This window comes from Gavialis gangeticus, unplaced genomic scaffold (genome assembly GCF_001723915.1).
Source record: "Gavialis gangeticus isolate Ggan-Ray unplaced genomic scaffold, GavGan_comp1, whole genome shotgun sequence".
Classification (NCBI taxonomy): Eukaryota; Metazoa; Chordata; order Crocodylia; family Gavialidae; genus Gavialis; species Gavialis gangeticus.
In genome coordinates, this window is record NW_017729004.1 from 50359406 (window position 1) to 50380504 (window position 21099).

At 44.1% G+C, this 21099-nt stretch overlaps 1 protein-coding gene across 5 annotated transcripts in view; it reads left to right on the plus strand.

The window, feature by feature from the left end:
- RUNDC3B (RUN domain containing 3B) overlaps positions 1–21099 on the plus strand; it is an 86713-nt gene that overhangs the window by 47410 nt on the left and 18204 nt on the right. For 2 of the 5 annotated variants that reach the window (XM_019508368.1, XM_019508369.1), the window contains exon 8: positions 11415–11621. The exons of 2 other annotated variants lie outside the window; for them this stretch is intronic. In XM_019508368.1, coding sequence (XP_019363913.1) covers positions 11415–11621 — 207 coding nt within the window. Of the gene's footprint in view, positions 1–11414; positions 11622–17869; positions 18022–21099 lie in introns of all 5 variants that reach the window. One more of the 5 variants, XR_002095833.1, reaches the window with a different exon arrangement.

Sequence of the window (21099 nt, forward strand, 5' to 3'; positions counted from 1 at the left end):
GGGATGCTGGGGGACTGTGATTTAACTTGTACCAGGAAGGGGCTAGGGACAGAAGTTTCATAAATCAGTTTGACCCAAATCAGTTAAGTTTGACACTACATTCAACCAGGTTTATCTTAAATTATTTTCAGCCATTTTGAAACATTTATGTGCACTGACCTTCTGTTCTGTTACAGGTTTAAACCAGTTTCTGATCACTTAAACCGGTTTATGTGTATGTGTAACTTCTGTCCCTAGCTTAGGCAGCAGCCACTGAGGCAGGGAGGGGAGGGGAAGGGATGCGGGTGGGGCCATTTGGACCAACACAATGGACAGAAGGACACCCCTCCTCCCCTCCCCCCAGTTTAGATTCCTAGGCAATTGCCTAGTTTGCCTATGCATTAATCTGGCCCTCTGTGTGGCACCAGTATGGCATGGCAGGGCGCCCATTGCATGGCATGGTGAGAGAGACTCAAGTGGCATAGCATGCAGTGCAGGCGCTGGGAGTTATGGGCAGCATGGCATGGCATGTAGCCCACACAGCATCTGCACTCAGAACCTGGGCAGCCCTGATCTAATGAAATAGCCAAACTCAGCTTAGGCCCCTGGAAGACATTATGCTTAAGGCATGATTAAATCTGTTAGTTGTGTCTTTAATAGTTGGCAGCCACATGTACAGGCAATTAATGATGCCACAAAATCTGCCTCACACACATTTTGTGAAATAATTTTAATAATTTTTTACTGGTTTCCATTGTGCCTTAAATTGAACATGTGGCAGCCTGATGCCAGCTGCATGTCAGGGCTTGGTTGATAGCTCCCCTAGCCCTGGAACCCCACTGAAGTCTTCAGCTGGCTCTGATGTGGTTGTGGGCCTGGGAGTCTCTAGCTGGCTCTAACAGAGTCTCTAGCTGGCTCTGTTGCAGTCCTGGGGTGAGATTCATAATCTGACCATACTGGAGTCTCCAGCCAACACCAGTGCAGTCCAGGACTGAGACTCACAATCAGCTGATTATCAGTCCTGGTCCTGGGACTACACTGGTTCTTCAGGCACTTGATTTTTAACTTGTCGGTTCAGAGGGATTCTGTGATCGTGATCCTGGACTCCCCTATGCAGTGGCAAGTAATAGTGTCATGATTGGGATCTGATTCCTGATCCCCAGATTGCTCATCCTATGATGCAAATGTGGCATGGCAGGAAGCACAGTTGTTGGGATTGGAGAATAGATCTCATTGCACCAGTAAATGAATGTGTGCCAGGAGCCTTAGATTAACGAGTGTTCTAGAAAATTGGAGGCAATGCACAATATCTTCAAAATGTGGGATTACCCTATTATAAATTTATGTTTGCAATCAGTCAAAACACAGTTTAATTAGGACACCAAGGTTGGAGTATTGCTGGCACAGATACCACTCTGTTATAACATCACCATCAGATGGCTTGAGAATACAGAAGCAAGGAACAAAACAAAAAAGGTTTCTGTTTGATGCCGCACAAGATTGCAGAATCCATCCTGAAGAATTACAGTTGCAAGTAAATTTGTATGTATATTGCAGTACTATATTCTTGGTCTCCCTAAGAACCTCAATACACACTGAATAGGAACCATGATAGGGTGGAACAGAGTCTTGTATTCAGTGCGAGAATTCTCAGAGAGGGTGGAGGCTTATCCAGTGTCGTTTATGTTACTCCTAGATGCTACATCTATCCAAGCCTCAACCCTCATTGCAGCCTGGCTCTAGTTAGTGGAATATAATTAATTGGTGAATCGGTGACACCAGCACAAGATAGTGTTAACAACAACTATATTCAAGAAACAATGTACACAATAACAGGGAACCCCAATATCAACAATAACCAACAACAATGCCAATGCTAGATCCAAAAGAGAGTGCTAGAGAGCAATAGCCAGCTCTCACCAGCAGCCAACATTCACTGCAGATGGCCCCACTCACACAGATCCCCACTACAGAGATATCAGTCCCTCAGACCATCGCTCTGTGTGTACTCACCAGGCAACTCAGACTTAACTGCAAGCTCCAGCACAGACTCTGGTGCACACTCGGGCGCAGCCCCAGGTGCACTCTTACCCACACAGTTTCTCACCTGCAGATCATCTCCTCAGGGTCACTCTGGACCACACCGGCCTTTGGCCTCCCAGGCCCTCTAGATTGTATGATGGCCGATGGCTGAACTGCACCAATACACGTTTGGTTGTATGCAGCCTCACACCCAGTCTCAGGTTGTGCACCACTCAGTTGCCCCAATCGTCCACACAACAGCCCAGTCTTACACTTACACACTGAGCCTTGGGTACAAGTCCTTTTACGGCCCTGAATCATACCACATTTCTGAACCAAACTCGTAGGGGCTATGTCAGTCATTTATCCAACCAACAGATGCACTTGTCAATCATAACTATGATACACATTTATCAATCTCTCAAGCTTTATCCAGTCACCTCAAAAGCTGTGCTTCATGTCTTTTGCGACTTTGGTGCCAAATCTGTTTATCACCTGTGTACCTACTGAGCATGCTCGAAGCTCAGGAAGTCGGATACAGTTCAATAGTTCAGGCTTTCTGGAGCCTTCTTGAACCAAACAATGCTGAGCATGCGCAACTTTTAAGCAAGTAATGTAGCTGTACCCACCTGGCTTCGTGCAACCTCTCCCATGCAGCCCTGGAGCAGCTACCCGGTGTCTGCTGTGGAGGCTGCTTCTGTTGCTGCGATGTCTGGTCACGTTCTCCCCAAGGGATACCCCGATGTTCACCTGCCATGCCTTGGATATTATGTTCAGTTGTGGGATTCCCTTCTAGGGGAGGGGACGCATCGGGTGGCATCACCAGCTGGTGTTACCACAGCTCCACGTTCCCTACACCTCAGCCATGTGTCAGCCTGTTGGGACAGCTGAATGATGGACAGTCCAACCCCACTTGGATGTCACGTCCCAATCCCTCTCGCTCTTTCTGGCCCTCAGTGCTCACAGCATTTTTCCTCCCTGCCACACACATTTACTTCGATGGTGAGGCAACACCTGTGAGGGGTCGGGTCTGTCAGTGCCAAGGGTCACCAAGTGGTCCTGGCCCGCTTAGCCCCCAACATGTGTCCGGTGGCCTTTCTCCTGGCCTCTGGGGTTTAAGTGAAAAGGAAGTGGAGAAAATAACAGAAACTTCAGGGAGGAGCTTCAGCCCGCTCACGCATTTTGCAGCTGACACTTTCGTCCCTTAGCACCTTCCTCCGGTCCAGCGCCCTCGGCATCCAGAGTGACATATCCCTTTAAGTAGATCCCGGACCCCTCTGCCAGATCCCTCTTTGGCCGTTCTCTGCAGCAGCTGGGAGGCCTCAGGTCAGCTTGAGGGGGATGCATTGCAGCTCTTCCCCTGCTGCATCCCCCCAGCTGTTTCCCCACCACCAGCTTTTATCCCATCTGGGTGGTGTTCTTGGATGGCATCATCGGCCGCACCAGCTCCAAATGCACAGAAGAGTGGCTGACGAACGGTGCAGGCATTCCACCTCCCTGCAGCTCATCTGGCCCAGCCGTGCCTGTTAGGGGTAAGTTTGCCCTGTTCTCAGGGCTTCTCTTTTTGGTGTTGTGGCATGCTGTCCCTGCTGTGACCCTCGCCCTGAGAGGGGTATCCCACTCCTTTATCGTGTCCCCCTGGGACAGTAAAGGCAATTCACTAACAAGGCCATGGACACTTAGGCTTATAGCCTAACAGAACCACTACAGAAGTAATTTAAATATGTTCTTAAAGGTCCAGGAAACAAAAAAAGTTTTTCCACATTTCCAGATTTTTTGCCTAGCAAGACATCTCCAATAAAAGTTGCAGGGAAATCTTCAGCAATCCTTCGCTGTCAAGGATGATTGTTTTCCATGATTTTCCTGTCTGGGGGTCCAAATATGGCTGATGAGGCTGATCTGAGTTCGACACACTCTGTTGCAGCTTTTGCATGTGTCTGTGTGGGGTGAGTGGCTACGGATTCTTGATTCAATCCATGATGTTCTGTTTTTGCCAATCCTACTTTTCCATCTTGTTGTCATTGTAAGGTTTCAAATACTGAGATCCTTGCAGCAGACTCTTCCTCCATTTGGGGCAGTCCTGGGCGATAGTCTCCCACAAGTTGATGTTACTTTTTTTTCAAGTTAGCCTTGAGGATGTCCTTGAAGTGCTTTCTCTTTCCTCCTCTTAAATGTATACCTTGATTGAGCTGGGAGAATTAAACTTGCTTTGGGAATCTGGAGTCAGACATCTGGATGGTGTGGTTGGCTCAGTGAAGTTGGTGTTGGATGATGATTGCCTCGATGCTCATGGTGTTTCTTTGGAAGACAACACTAATGTTGGCACGTGTGTCTTCCCACTGGATTGGAAGGATCTTTCGCAGGCAGCATTGATGGTACTTCTCCAGCAACTTGAGGTGTCTCCTGTACATTGTTCGTGTTTCAGCTCCATACAGTAAGGTGGGCATCACAACTGCTTGATAAACCATGAGCTTGGTTTCTAATCTGATGTTATGATCATCAAACACCTGTTTCCCCAGGCATCCAAAGGCTGCACTTGCACTTTTAAGGCAGTGTTGGATTGCATGTCAGCTTTCTGTGAGAGATGGCTTCTGAGATGCAGGAAATATTCAGCATCTTCCAGAGTCTCACCATGAATCTGAATTACCAGACCTGGAGACTGCTCATTAAGAACATGTCAGTGGAGGGACCTTAGTCTAATGAATGTTAAGTGTCAGTCCCATTTTTTTTTGTGCCTCTATAAAGATGTCGATGATTGTCCGAAGAACTGCTCCTGAGACAGCACACACTACAGCATCATCAGCAATACTGGAGATCGATGATTGAGGTCAGGGTGGTCTTGGTTTTGGCTTGGAGGTGACTGAGATTAAACCACTTACTATGCATTCAGTAGTTTAGCTCTGCTTAGACTGGAAGCTTGTTGGTGGTCAGATATAGCATCGTGGTAAAGAATATTGAGAAATGTGTTGGAGTGATGACACAGCCTTGCTTCACCCTTGTCTTAACCTCAAAAAAGAACCTGCGATGGATCCATTATTGAGAACCACTGCTCACATACTGTGGTGGAGCAGGCAAGAATGGTGATGAATTTTGGTGTGCATCCATACTTCAGACGGATCCACCACAGCGCTTCTCAGTTGACAGGGCCAAAAGCTTTCATGACGTCAAAGAAGGCCGTGTAGAGAGGTTTATGTTGTTTCCAGCATTTTTTTTCCTGCAGCTGGCAAGCAGTGAGGATCATGGCGGTTGTGCCTCTTGATGCAGGGAAATAGATTATATTTGAAAAAATACTTGTTCCATTGCACAAGTCTTTGAGACTCCATTTAAGCTGCTATGTATAGTTTTGGAAGCTGATGTTCAAAAACTTAATTTAAACTGAATGAGGTACAAAAAAGGGCCACTAGGAATGGGTAAGGGCAGAACTGTCCAACTTCTGGGTAGCCAGAGTATACAAGCTGTTTGGCCATTGGCCCAGGAGATGCACATTGGGTGGCTGGGTACCCCTTCCAACTTGCCCCCGCTATGGAGGCTGCCCAGTGTCCCCCTCCTACCACTCATGGTGCAGTCAGTTGGGGTCCCCCCTCTCCGGGCTGCGTGCTGCACATGCTGCCTAGCACTGCACTTACTACATGCACAGTCTGGCTCCCTGCTACTCTGAACCATGTGGGCAGCACAGGTAGCTCAGCTCCCCCTCTGTTGCACTCACAGTACCCACTTCCCATCTCCTGATCATGTGCACTATTCACCTGCAGTGTGGGCAACCCAGCTCCCTTTGTCATCTGTGCAGCTCAGGCACTCCAGCCCCCTCACGGTTGCTGAGACAGGAGCAACTAAGGGGAGGAGTGGTGGCTGAGCGGAAGCATGCAGGCCATACACTCACTCTTCAGGGGCTACATGCAGCCCATTGGTCACCAGTTGGACAGCTCTGGGTGAAAGAATAAAGAATGAACCTTATGAGAGGAGAGTAAAAGCTTAGTGAAATGAAGTTTGAGATGGCATGTAATTTCTTTATATAAAAACATTTGCAGGGTATCACTGATAGAGAAGAGCTGTTGACATTAACAATACTGGCACGCAATCATATGGCTACAAACTGTTTACAAATAAACTTAGACAAAAAATAGGAAGGATGCTTCCTATTAGAGGAGTGAACCTTCGGAACGGTTTCTGAGCCAAGTACTAGGAGGCAAAAGAACCTGGATCACTTCAGCATGAAGCTCAACAGGTTGATGAATATTATCAGATATGGGTCTCTTGAATGAATAATTGTCACTTGATATGTTGATTGATATATATATATATATTTGCAGTCCCCTGAAATCCCTAGGTTACAGCTGAGAAATAAGTATGTGTAGCAATGTCATACTTCATGGATTCTGCAAGTCAGGTAGAAAAGCCAGGAAGAAATAGCTCCCTCCGCAGCTCATTACTGCTTCTAATGGCTGATTAATGGTGTGTGTAGATGTGGTCGTGCTGTCCCCACCTCCCAACCTCTAAAGTAGTGATTCATAACTAGGGTGCCATGGCATCCTGGAGTGCCTTGAGATCCTTTCAGAGGTGCTGCAGGATGCTATGCAATGTTAGTACTGTTAGGTGTACAAACATTATTTACGAGATTAAACCCAAAGATTTCAAATAGGAATCCATCGTGTCACAAACGTTCTGATCTGTTGTAGTCTTTCTGAGTTCTTTGCAACAGAAGACTTGCTCTGTTTTTCTGTAGGCAAAAACCAAGTGAAAACTAAGAGCTGGCATTTTCTGAGCAGTGTCTCAAGTCTAATGAGGGGTGCCTGGAGTCTAAAAAGGGCACTGAGAACAGGAAAAGGTAGGATTTTGACTGGGGTGTGCCTGTTACTATTTAGGAACATTTCAGGTACCTGGGTAGAAGGTCTTGCTCTTCTGTTCAAACTAACTGCCAGATTTGTAATCAGGAAATAATTTTCTCTCCCAGGTCAGATTGGAAAAGATTGGAAGTTTTGCCTTCCTTTTATAGCATGGGGTCATTGCCCTCTTTTATTTAGGTCTTCTGAACTCATCTTACCAACCTACTTGTGTGGCACTGCAGTGGCATGGCATTTGTGATGGCTGTTTCTCCTGCTCTTTACCTGTGGCATCTTGTAGGCAGAGTCATCCCGGGGGGGGGGCAGGGGCAAGCTGGGCGACTGCCCCTCACAGCCCTAGGGACAGCTGTGCTTGTAGGACTGTGGTTCTCAACCTTTTTAGGTTCCAGGCATCCCTTGTAAAATGCCAGCTCCTAGCTTTTGCTTGTTTTTTGACTACAGAAAAATACTAGAACAATTCTATTGCAAAGAACTCAGAATACAGCAGGAGGTCAGAATGTTTTTAGCACTATGAGTTCCTATTTGAAATCTCTGGGTTTATCTTGTGAATCATATGTAGGTGTTTACACATCTAACAACGCTAATACTGAGCTATACCCTGGGATACCCTTAAAAGGATCTTATAGCACCCTCAGGGAGAATGATCAACCTGGTTGAGAATCATTGTAGGGTGTTTTTGTTTTCATAAAATGCTTTGTGTTGGATTGTGTGAGGGTTTGAATTGGATGATTTCTAAGATTCTTTGCCTACAAATACAGGGAATTTAAATCATTGGGTTGCCTGAGAGGCCCTTTCTATAGGCTTTTCCACAGGGAGTCTTTTTGCAAGTTTCTTAAAGTAAATTAAGTCTCTAGGCAGTTTCAGTACAGTAAATTAAATGTCTTAAATGTCTTGGATACCTGTGTTTTAGTTACTCACCCAAAATAAAACAGGATGATTCACTGTAATATTTGCTATTGCTGCTGAATTTATGTCCCCAAATAGTACAAATCAGAATTTTAATTCTCCTTACCCCAAATCCTCTCATATAGATTAGTTGTATATTATCAGTTTGTATTAGTTATCTTTTCCCTTTTCAGACCTATCCTTTTCAGGTTGGAAATATCTCTCTCAAAACACTATTACTGACCTCTGGTCTTTCTTTAGGGCCTTACATTATTAGTACTCTTGAGTCCTCCCTCACCCTGTTTTTTGGTTCTTTTTTTTTACCGTGTGATTTAACATGACTATAGAATAAATGTCTCTTAAGGTGAACTTTTTGTCTTTGTGTTGGCTGCCCAGTGAATTAGAACCATAAGTATTTTCTGTAGATCTATTAATACGTGGATTTTATAAGGCACTGCCATGTGTGAGTCCCTTCTTTGCCCAGTGTTCTTCAACATTCTAATGTAATCAGTTTTATGAGGTCTTTTTCTTTTTTTCAAAATACATTTTTCCAGAGGGAATAGTTCTTTTCAGAAATAGTTTGTATAAGAGATCAATAACATTTCAATACCCAAATTGTGTCTTTGGGAATAGCATTTTAAGTTTTGCAAAGTGTGGTGAGACAAAGATGTCTTGGATGATTAATAGTAGAGTGTTTATTCAAATTGAACTTATCAGTAATATTTCAAACTGGTTAGCTAGCTTAATGTACATCTAATGAGGCTCCTGTTAATATTTTAACCATTTCACTTTTTAATGTATATTTGTGTTTGGGTGACTTTAATAGATATAAGGAAATAGAGACTTAATGTAGATAGGTTTCATATTATAGATTTTTAATGACAGTATATTTGTAGAAAAGTGCTTTTCTTTATGCTTCTCTAACTTTCAGTACTCAATCCATTGTCATTTGTATGTCTGATAATTTTCAAATTATCTTGATTATTCTTGATAGTAAGTTCAAACAGAACATCTCTCTCCTTTGAATGCATGCATGAATGGATTACTATATTCAGTTGAATATAAAATGAGCCCCCAATAATTAGATGCATAATTTATAAATTTGATATAATTTACCAGGTAGAGAATCTAGTTATTGGGGATTTACTTTGAATTTGTGTGCCTGCCACTGCTACAGAGGGGAAGACAAATCTGGGGGTCAGGTAGCCCCCTTGCCCTCTGCCCCTTCCCAGCCTTCTTCCCCCCTACAGCCCCTCCCCTGTCCTTAAGTCAGACCCTGTTCTCCCTGAACACATGGTAGTGAGGGGCAAATTTGAAAGTACTGACCTTGAAATAAGCACATCAGATAGGCAAAATTCTGCAGGTACCCTTTAGATTTAGGGTCTAATCCCTTCATCCAGAATGCTGCATTTTACCTTATTTGAAACTACTGTAAGTTTTAGCACACTAGTACTCGATAAACACATTTTTAAGCAGCACTATTTTAGCTACTTGTATATAGTACAAGTGATGCATGATAAGAGTCCAAAGCCAGGAGGCTCATGATTTACCATATAGTTCATTGAAGCAGAATCAACAACATTTCAAGCCATGGTGACTGCAGCACAGCACTACTCAGTATATGTGTGTGTGTGTACTCCAGATACTCCACCATCCCTTCCCCAAAGGCTTCATGTACTAAGCCCTCACTCATGTTTGGAACTGGTTGTTTTTGCTTTGAGTCTGGGGATCCTTCAAAAATGTATATACAGTTAAGGCATAGGCAAACCTAGTCTGGCTCCACTTCATGGAGGGTGGGCCTATATTCGTCATATGCAACAGGCTGAGAGAGGGGATGACAGAAGGCATACTGATTCTGGGTATACTGTGTGAGGCTCTGTTTTTTGGTGTTTGCTAAACATTTAAGGCTGCTGAAGCAACAGGAAGAATTGGAAACAGGAAAGAAAAGGTGCAGCTCAGCTGTGGGAATGAAGAGGAAGTAAAAATGTATTCAGTGTAGTGGGTCACCATGACTTAAAAGAGTCAGAGAGGGACTGTATGCTATGGTTATTACCATACACCTTGTTTGGATGGGCTGCACTTGTCACAGGTTTGGATTACTATGTTTGCCCCATATGAGCTATATGTTTTATAGTTATGCTGAATGTTGGCTGCCTTGAATCAACTCCATAGTTCATGGTTGGTTTCCATTCCTGAGTACATGCTGCTTTTAGCAACAGTTTGATAGATAATGTATTTAATAAGGTTTTCTTGTATGTGATTGTAAAGTGAGGGTCTTTTTTCTTCATGATGATTTGGGAGGGAAACCTCATTTTGTATTTGAGTAAGTACAGCATTCTGTTGTTAATTTTGGATGGAAGATGTTTTTTATTTCTATTTAATATGATTAATTGATTCATTCTACCTAGTTGCAAGTTCAGTAACAGAAGATTTGAATTTTTTTAAATCATAGACATTACTGTAACAAACTTATGTATATTAAAAGGGAGAGTAGTAGGTTATTGCAGGTAAAGGTTGGGGAGAAGCAAGGAATTTTTGTATTTGCACAGGTCTTTTAGTATCTGCTTAGTACCTCATATAAATGTTTCTAAGATGTTTATGAAACAATCAGTTTAAGGCCCCTGATGGATGTACAGGTAAAAGCACAATGGGGATCTGATGCAAGATTCCGGCAGTCATGTTTCGTACCATACTGCACAGCCTCAGTCAGCTACTGCTCCCAGTCTCTGGGGTGTAGCAGACTCTAAGGCTTTGCTGTGCCCTGGAGGCTGGGAGTGCGTGCAAGTTGCTGTTCCCAGCTGCTGGGGCGTATGGGAGCCCTTGACACCAGTATGCTACAAAGCCTAGGACGGGGCAGGCAATTATTTCGACTGGAGGGCTGCTTCATGAGTTTTAGTGAGCTGTCGAGGCACACATGGGTAGCCCTGCCCCTTGACAGTTTCCCTGCCCCCGGTCACCATCTTGGGACTGGAAGCCCTGCCCCCCTAAACCCTGACCTTTGCCACCGGAAGTCCCTTGCCTTGGGAAGTACTGCTTTTGGGATGGGGTATGGCCTCAAAACTGGAAGTCACACCCTGTCTCATGGTCTGTCATAAGACCCACCCAGCACCAAACCTTGCCCTGCTGCTCACCACATCTGTCCCAGAATCCCCTGCCCTCATCACATGATCCCTGACATCAGAAGGTCTACACCTTGACTGGGAATTACTGCCTCTTCAGAGGGCCCACCCTCATGGTGCATGGCTTGCTCCTGGGACTCCGAGAGTTCTTTCCTCTAGGCCACAAGGCACAGGCACAGCTTATCAGGTAAGGGGCTATGACCCCTCTAATGTCCTGCCCCATTGGTAGGGTTTCAGGGGCATCAGACCTCTCCCAGAACGAAACCAAAACAACTGAGTCAAGGACTGCACACACGCAATATTTCAGAACAAATCATTTTACCAAAGTGTAGATAAAGTATCATATACTAAAAATCAAACATCTACTATAACAGATTTTAATGTTATTTAAAATAATTTGAGTAGTGATTAACTTAAAGACAAACGCAGGAACTCAATGTGAAGAATGAAGCCTCTGATGTGCATTAACCAGAAAATCAAAGTCAGGCATCATCTCTGTTGCAATGCACTGCTGTAAGGTCATCGCTCATTGAAGATCTAAGGTTTGATTTGTTGACTTTCATTACAGAAAATGTCTGCTCACATACATATGTGGATGCAAACAGCACAAGTGTCTTCCAGGCATGAGCCTTTGGAAACTTCTGTTCATTGAGAGAAGCATAAAAGCTAGGAAGTGGCACTTATCTGAATTGTTCCACAAGCAATGCATCACACTGCAGGTCAATAAGCTCAAGTTGGAGGTCACATGGAACACTGTCAACATTAAATGTGAAAGGTGAGGAGACCAAAGACAAGTCTTTTTCTATCATTTAAAATCTTTGAATCGGCAAGAAAATTCATCATGCAAATCCACTTGTAATGACATGTATTTTTTTGGTTTGGATCAGAAATGGTCTGCTGCAGTATAGGAAATCTGCTGCAGTATAGGAAATCTGCTGCAGTATAGGAAAATGGCCAAAACCTTTGTTTTCTCCGATGGGAGAAAAGGAGTAACTTCGTCATAAATGATTTCACACTGCAATGCAATTCATGAACAAAAAGCAGTTGTGAATTCAGATAATTCATGTAACCCATGATATCAACAGCAAATGCAAAATCAGAGAGCCAATCTGCATCATTCAGCTGTGGGAAATCCAAATCTTTTCCTTTCATGTTCAAAAATAAACCAATCTCAGCTCTCATTTCCCCCACACTTTTCAAAATGTTACCCAAACTAAGTCATCTTACATTGGTATGATAGAGAACATCTGTGCTCAGGTTCAGACTCCTCAAGCAGAGTTACAAATTTCCTGTGGTTTAATCCTCTTGCTTGAATGTAGTTGACTACTTTTGTAACTTTATCCATGACAGTGCTTAGTTTTAGAACTTTTACAGGAGACCTCTTGATGAATAATACAATGTAAAAAAATACTTTTCTGTTCTGGATTTGTTTCTTTGACTTGGTCTTGAATTCTTTTGAGCAGTCCAACATGTTTCCCTGTCAAGTTTGGGCTTCTGTCGGTGGTCTCTCACACACCATTTTTTTTCCAATCCGTTTCCAGTTCTGACACATTGATTTACTGCATCCAATAAATCTTTTCCAGTTGTTGAGTCTTTTATTGACTGCATCAATGCCAATTGTTCTGAGAGCTTAAAATTTTCAGTGATTTCATGAATGAAAATTAACAACTGGGCTGTGTCTTTGACATCACAGCTGTCATTGAATGCCAATGCAAAATATGAGAAATCTTTTACCTGTTCAGCTGCTGGTGCAGGTTCTCAGAGATATCTTCAGTACATGTCATAATAGTCTGCTTTGGCATGCTAACATTCTCAAACTGCTTTTTCTTGTCTGGGCACAAATTTGCAGCAAACTCGAATACACATTCCTTTACAAATTCTTCATCAGAGAATGGTTTGCTCCTCTTGCCAATTGTGTGCAATCTCTTAACTCGTTCTCATAATTCCATCCTGTGCTGCCAATGCTTTTGTGAAAAAAAATTGCTCTTTCTGAATTGCAGCAACTACCTCCTCCGCTTTCTTTGCTTTTTTTCTTAGGCTGAATATTTTTCATATTTGGATGCATGCCTGGTCACACAATGTCAATTCAAATTGTTTTCTTTGAATACAGTCACAATTTCTTTGCAAATTAAGCAAGCAGCTTTTCCACCTAGTTGGGTAAAAAATACTTAGAGGTCTGTTTTTTGTTGAATATTTGGCATTCAGCTTCTTCCTTCCTCTTCTCTGGTGTGCTCATATCCAAATTATTCTTCTGTGGAGTGGTGAGATTAGCAATGTAAATATTAAAAAAAATCCATTTACATCTTTCTAAGTTTGTCACTTAACCATAACATGTCTCAGGGTATTGCCCTGGCCTCTGCCCTTGCCAGTCACATAGATGTCCTTGTTATAACAGCCGCCCAGGTGATTGGGGGAACTTGGTAGGTGGGCCAGTAACTGCAGAAGGAGCACTGGGCCTATGTACCTACCATGGCCCAGCCCAGTCCAGGTTGCCCATGGCTCCAATGGCAACCAGTTCCTGACTGCAAGGCCCAGACCTGCACAGCACAGCAGGGAGCCAGCCCCACCTGTCCTGTTCTGGCTGCAGCAAGCAGTTGCCAGCTGCAAGGCTGGGCCTGCACATGGGGCAAGGAGCCAGCCAGAGCCAGCCTGGCAGCATTTGGTTCCTGGCTTCAGTGTTGGGACCTCGTGGCCAGGCCGATCCTCTCCCAGCAGCACAGTGTTCCTGTGGGACCCCGCAGCACAGGAGAAGCTAGCCCAGCCTGCCCTTCCTCACTTGTGTGGCAGGACCTGGCTCAGCCCCTCCCATACAGGCCAGCAGAAACTAACCCATCCTCCCTTCCCCTCACCAGCACTGGACACCAGACCTGTCTCATGCAGCATGACCCAGCCCACCCCATCCGGTCTCATACCGTGGCAAAAGCTGGCCAATCCCCCCCTTCCCCTCATCTCTGCCAACATGACCTGGCCCATCCCAGCCCACCCCACACAGCACAGCAGAAGTCAGCACTGGCCTAGGTTCCCCTCACCGGTGCTGGCTCGGCCTGTCCAGTGCTGCAGAGCCCATCCCATTCCGAGTGGCACGCGGCTCAGCCATGGCTTTCTCTCCCTGGTGCCACCCTAGCCTGTCCCAAGTGGCACACAACCAAAGCCAGCCCAGCCATGGCTTCCCTTTTAACTGTGCCGGCCCACCATGAGCAGCAGATGGCTCAGCTGTGGCTTTCCCACCCCGGAGCCAACCCAGCCAGGCCCATCTGGTCCCAAGCAGCCTGTAGCTCAGCCAGCCCAACTGCAGCTTTCCCTCGTTGGTACTGGCCTGGCCCAAGCCTGAGTGGCACACGGCAAAGCTGTGGCTTCCCCTTACCTCCATCAGCCTGTCCCAGCTGGTCCCAAGTGGCATGTGGCTCAGCTGCCACTTCTCGCTGGTGATGACCCAACCAGGCCCATCCTGTCCCAAGCAGCGCACAGCCAGCCCAGCCCAGCCCAACCCAGCCGCTTCTTCTCCACGTGCCACTCAGGACAATACAGGACAGGCCTGGCTGGGTCAGCACCAGTGAGAAGTGGCGGCTGAGCCATGTGCCACTCAAGACCAACCCAGTCTGGCCGGAGTGGCACGTGGCTCAGCTTTGCTTTCCCTTACGTGCGCTGGCCTGGCTCAGCCAGTCCTGAGCAGCATGCAGCCAAGCCGGCCCAGCAGTATGCAGCAAAATGTCATGTGGCTCGGCTGCTGTTTCTCCTCACCAATGTCGACCCAGCTGGGCCCATCCCATCTTGAGTGGCACAGGGGGAAGCAGTGGCTGGGCCAGCTTCACCACGTGCAGCTTAGGACAGGATGGACCTGGCTGGGGTGGCACCGGCAAGGAGAAGCGGTGACTGAGCTGTATGCCTCTTGGGACCAGCTCAGCCATGGCTTTCCTTCCCCGGTGCTGACCCAGCCGCCTAGCCATGCCTTTTCCTCTCCGGTGCTGGCCTGGCCTGGCCTGAGCAGCACACGGCAAAACCGTAGCTTCCACTTACCTGCACTGGCCAGTCCTGAGCAGCACACAGCTCAGCCGCCGCTTCTCGTCGGTGTTGACCGGACTGGGCCCATCCCATCCCAAGTGGTACATGGCCGAAACCAGCCTAGCCATGGCTTTCCTTCCCCAGTGCTGACCTGGCCGGGCCGGGCCAGCACAGGGTAAGGGGAAGGGGTGGCTGAGCTGTGTGACACTCAGACTGGGCCAGGCTGGTCCCTAGTGGCACACGATGAAGCTGGCCCAGCAGCACGTGGCTCTGCCAGCTCAGCTGTCACTTCTCCCTGCCAGTGCCAACTCAGCTTGGCATGTCCAGTCCTGAGCAGCATGCAGCCAAAGCCAGCCCAGCCATGGCTTTCCCTTCCTGGTGCCGGCCTGGCCCAGTCCAAGTGGCATGTGGCAAAGCCAGCCCAGCAGCATGCCACAAAGCAGCATGTGGCAAAGCTGGCCCAACCACTGCTTCCTCTCCCCGGTGCCAGCTCGGCCCAAGGAGCACAGCACGGCCAAAGCCTGCCCAGCCGCTGCTTTCCCTTACCTGCATGGCAGGATCCTCTCCAGTCCCACGCAGCAAGGCAGAAGCTGGCCCAGGCACCCCTTCCCTTTTGCCATTACCTGCATTTTGAAGGGGCTGTGTGGGCCGGATGAAAGTGCCTGGCAGGGCAGATCCAGCCCGCAGACTGTATTTTCCCCACCTCTGGCCTAGGAGCACCGGCCAGGGGATGCAGTGGAATCAAAGGCTCTGATGCACTCTGTAGGCTGGGAGCCCAAGCAGCCTGGCCACACATACGGCTTAGGTTTGATGGGAACCAGCCACAACGTTACCACACATTTTTTGTGGAATAACTGTGTGGCTCATTTCTTGTTTTTTCACAACATTAATTGCATAAACATGTAGGTGGGTTGCTACATAAGACCTGATTAACTGGTCTTAAGTGTAACATCTGCAGGGACCAAAGTATCCTTGTTCAACTTATTGGTGCTAATTTAGATACATTAGAATTAATATGAGGTTCTTTGAATGCATTACACAGTGATCTTCAGACAATATCAGTTTCCTATTTTGAATATGAATAGCAGTACATTGGACTATTATGCTTTTTTTTTTAATGATTTTAAGCAAGCAATGGGAGGAGGAAGCAGCAGAGGAAAAACTCAGCATTTTAAGAACAATATCTCAAATACATAATTTCTCACTGTAAAGGAAATTTAGTATGTAGCTTTCATGTTTTTATTAAAATAGGTTTGGAATTCTACATGAAGATCTAAAATGTTTTGCATCTTTGTAATTATATTTGTTTCAGAAATATGATTTGATGTTCATTTACTTTTGCTGAAGTAGAACTTGATCTAAGCTTTTATTTCCAAAGGAGCTTTTTAATGGGTGATTTAATGTTGGTTTAAAAATAACAAACATTATGATTTTAAAGTTGAACTGAAAAAAGAGGTGATATAGTTACATATGTGAAAATGAACTTTTTAATATCACATAGTACTCCATAAAGATGACTGGACAAGATTAAAGACAAAGTATTTTATTGTAATGAAGAAGTGCAGGTATCTAAAATAAGCAACACGTATAAATATTTGTCATATACTTTTAATAATTGTCTGGACATTACTAAATCTATGCGGGTGTTCAAGTTATTCAATCTGAATGGCTGTCAGTAGGTCTTCATCTTTTAGGAAGCAGTCATGCTATAAAAATACCCTGAAATGTCAGTCTCTTGCATTAGGGCTCCAGCCTGGTTCTCAACACCTCTGGCAATTCCTGAGCAGTTGTCTACCCTTCAGAGTGGTGTCAACAAAGCAAGATTGACTGTGCGGTGTGAGAGAGATCCCAGTGCCAGTCCTGCTAGCAAAACTCCTTCTATGCAACTCTACCAGGAGAAGATAGCTTTTTTGTTAGTAAAGCTTCTGTTTGGGAAACCAGGTGGAGCTCTGGCAAGAGAAAAACTCCTTTGCTGGTAGAGCTGCAGATAGGGAGTCTGTAGCACTTCAGTACTGATGTTGTAGTTAAAGCGGCAATAACACCTATGCTGTAGAAAAATAGATTTGGTTTGCCTTGGGTAAGATGGTAAATCTTGTAGCTGTTTTCCTCCTGGATTTACTGCAGCTTTTATGAAACCCTCAGGGTCAGAGGATCATCACAGGGTTGATCTCTGCACCTTGGCGCGGGGGTGGGGGATGGGGGTGTGAGATGACAACCCTGTGGAACAGCAATTCTGCCGGTTGAAATCTGATGTTTCTACTTAGCCTGTGGTGCAGCTATGCATGGAGATAGATTTGACCAGTAAAGTTATTTAAAAAACTGTGAGGTGCCAGGAAATGCCTGTCTCTTCACTATAGAGGCTAGTATTAGACCAGTGATTCTCAACCAGGGTACCATCTGATCCTTTGAAGGGTGTAAGGAGATGAGCTTGGTATGATGAGATATACCAATAAGTGCAGGCACAGGCTGGTCCCTGTTTAGTGGATTCTCCAACCCCTCTGCCTGGCCCCTCTGCAAGGAGGTAAACACTGTAATAATATAAATTATTTTTTTTAATCAAGTGCCTCTCAATTCAGAGAAGTTATGGAGGGGTGCCTCAAATCCAATAAGGGTGAGAATCACTGTATTAAACCTTTCATTAGGAAGAAACTCCCTAGGCACAGAATTTTCGAAGTATTATGTCTATGGACAGGGTATGTAATCAAGGAAAGTGCTGTATTGGCCCATCAGACTTTCGTAATTGCTAACCTAACTTACCAAAGTCCAGTAAATACCAGTCCAGAGATCCCATTATATGTAGTATTATGTAGTATTTTACTACTACAGTAGTAAAAATTTGGAAACCCTTTTTATTTTACAGAGATTTTACAAATTTTGATTTATGCTCATGTACTTGGATTTTACATAGTGTATGCTTGTCTTAGGTAAAGGATTTTTTCAGTTGTTATTTTTAAACCATGTTCTTATTCAAGTGGATTTATTTTTGAGTTTTATTTTTACTTTTATTTTGTTATTGCTCAGGTGGTTCTTGAACTGGAGAACTCTTGTACAATTCCCTTTTTTAGGGGCTTAGCATCTCAGTTTGGTTTATTTCCTGTCTCCATCTGCTGGTAGGAGATCAAATTGCCATCTGCACTGGCACTTTCTGGATCTGGAGAAATTTAAATTTGCAGGTAAGAAATTACTATTTTTTTAGGTCCCCTCTGCATGCAGGAAAAAGGTGTGATGGGATTCAACATGCAGTCCACACAGTCATGCCCCCTGCCATGCCACACATGTATGGCCAGGAGGCATGATCATGGGAATGATCCAGTTCTGGTGTGAATTACCTAGTTGGGGATGGTTCAACTTCAAGCAGGCAGTTGAACTAGATGACCACATGAGGTCCCTTCCAGCCATAATATTCTATGATTCTGTGCTTGCACATTAAATCCCATCTCACCTTATTGCCAGTGCAAGGGGGGAGCCCAGGATCAGGAAGCAGCAAGAAGCAATCTCCTGGGGCTAGACCTCAGCTGAGGGTCTTCCAGCCATGGGGGTGCTCTGTGCACCCCCAGAGCTGGGAAATGCAGCTGCTGAAATCTCCCAGCTGTAGAACACCCTTACCCCCCACCCCCAGCTGGGAAGTCACAGTAGTTGCGTACCATGCACCCCTGTGACTCTGAGACTGCAGTAGCTGCAGTCTCCAGGCCATAGGGGTACTCTGTGCCCCACCAGGGCTGGTAGATTGCAGCTACACCTGATGTGTTCCAGGGCCCAGAGTCATGATTCACAATGTTATATAACAGTATGAATCAACTTGTTGCCTATTTTCTTTGTGTGTGTGTAGTAGCCACTCAATGCAAATATTTCCACACTTTCTTGCATATAATTAGATATTCCATAACAGGTGGATTAAGAAGTATACATGCAAGGAAAGGGGTAGATAAATCTGATGCAGAAAAAGGCAATTTATAAGCGTTACTCTGGTAAAAAATCATTAGCATCATTAGCACTTCTTAATTTTAATATTTCTTTTCCTTCTTTTAAGTGAATGTGGCACATACTGTTTTCACACCTAATTATAGTAAGAACTTTAGAGTAATTGGAGTAAGAACATTAGTAGAATATAAATTTTCATGTTTTGCTTTGAGTAAATTATTTTGATCAATAAATTATCCTTATACTATTATAGTTAATCAAATTGTGCTATTATGTTTAAATTAAATACGAATTGTGAATGATAAAACTGGAAAGGCTATTGTTTAAAAAAAGTTGTACAAAAACAGACTGCAGCTATCTTGATTGCTCTGTACTGAGTGTCAAATTTGCAGCCACAATGTTGATGAAAATGTTTTTTGTCTCAGCATATGCTAGGTGTAAACTGCCCATATATTTCTGCCGTTTGCTGTGCATATTTTCTTCAGCTAGCTGAAAGAGTACAGGAGGATTAATCAATAATGAGTTAAACAGCTCATGAATACTCATGTAAAGAGCTTATTATATAGACCTGTCTTGTTTCTGAGAACATTTAAAGTCCTAACAATCAGCAGCATGTTTGCCAGAAGGCTCTATAATCCTTTTTTTTAAAAAATGAACAATTTAAGGATCGAAAAGTCTGAGCTGTGCAGCACTGTTGCTATGGATAGCTTTTAAACTTGATTCTTATAATAATGGATATTGTTATACTCTTTTGGATAGGTACACTTAAGTGCCTAGCAATTTCACTGATAGAGCAGACATGTCTAGTTGAGGCAGATGCTTAACAACAATTGGGAGAGTATTAGTACTGATTTAGAATGTGCATTATTTCTTCTGCAATTGGCAGTGGTTTGTTTCAAGATACCCTTTTTAAAGGTAATAACTACTTCCTGAAGGGTGGTTCCAAAGAGGATGGAGCTAGTTTGTTCTCACTGGTGCCAGATGTCAGAACAAGGAGCCAGTGGTCTCAAGTTGCAGCAAGGGAAGTTTAGGTTTGATATTAGGAAAAAATTTACCACCGGGCCAGCAACACAAAGCCCTGGCTGGGATGATCTAGTTGGGGATGGTCCTGCTTTGAGCAGGGGGTTGGACTAGATGACCTCCTGTGGTCCCTTCCAACCCTAATTTTTTATTATTCTATACTGAAAATTAGCATATTCTGATGCATAGAAAAGAAGCTTGTTCTAATACGAGTTCCTTTATATCTATCTAAATCATACACTTTATTATTATAGAGCTAGTTCTGATCTTTTTTGCTCCATATTCTCCTTAAGTTATTAAATGCAATGGCATTTTGAAATTATTCTGATTTTTACACCTTTGATAGGTGTTAAAATGAAGTATGTATGCACGAGTCATTTTTGGATAAGAGGTACTAAAAATGTCTAGCATCTGTAATAGTTGAAAACTTTTTAAATCCTAAATACATGAATTCTGGTTTTGTGTTTGCATCTGTGGGTTCTCCATATTTTACACACTTGCACTTTTTTCTTGCATATGTGTACCATGAGAAATGAATGGCGTCATCAGTTAAACAAGGACATTGTAGCACATCTAGATGTTTCATTTTTTTAAAGAAATCAAAACAAAACAAAAAACCCTCTGCAATGCGTTTCAACACCTTGATTACTGACATCTTGTTTTTTGACAAGCCACAGCATATAGTCTGCTGGTGTACCATGCTTGATATCCACTAGCACTGGAGTAGCAATTCTCCTTAAGATGTATTTCAAGCATGTTTCTTTCTCTCCCTCCTTTTTTTAGTCTTCACTGTTTTACAAAACATTTTCGGTATTTTCAACTGCATTTGATTTATAGGGCCCTACTGGATTCATGGTTGAAGTGGGCTGCACTGCAGCTTTAAAGTACAGAGTTGGGATAAAATATCAAAACTAAAAGTATAAGTACCTGTTACAACTGCTTTTTAATGTAAAATTCCTTATTTTATACAGATGAACTTTCACTTAAACTTTAAAGCTCCTGAAGAATCAGTTTAAGTTATAGTAGTTTGCCAAGACTATTCAGTTTCATTCATTATAGGAAAAGTATTTTAGGATGGTGTTAGGGAAAAATGTGTCAATTTAAACTATTGGTAATATTGTGCTGTGAGCGTGAAAGTTATAGCCACTGCTGCCCTCTGATCCTATATTAGGTCCATTCAATTACCAGTTTTATGGAAAATGTTTGTCGTTCTCTCTCTCTCTAACCCCCCCCCCTTCTGTGCTGACCATTCTATCTCCACTTCTGCATTATGTACTGAACGTGTTCTTAGTAGTGTCACTTTTATAACA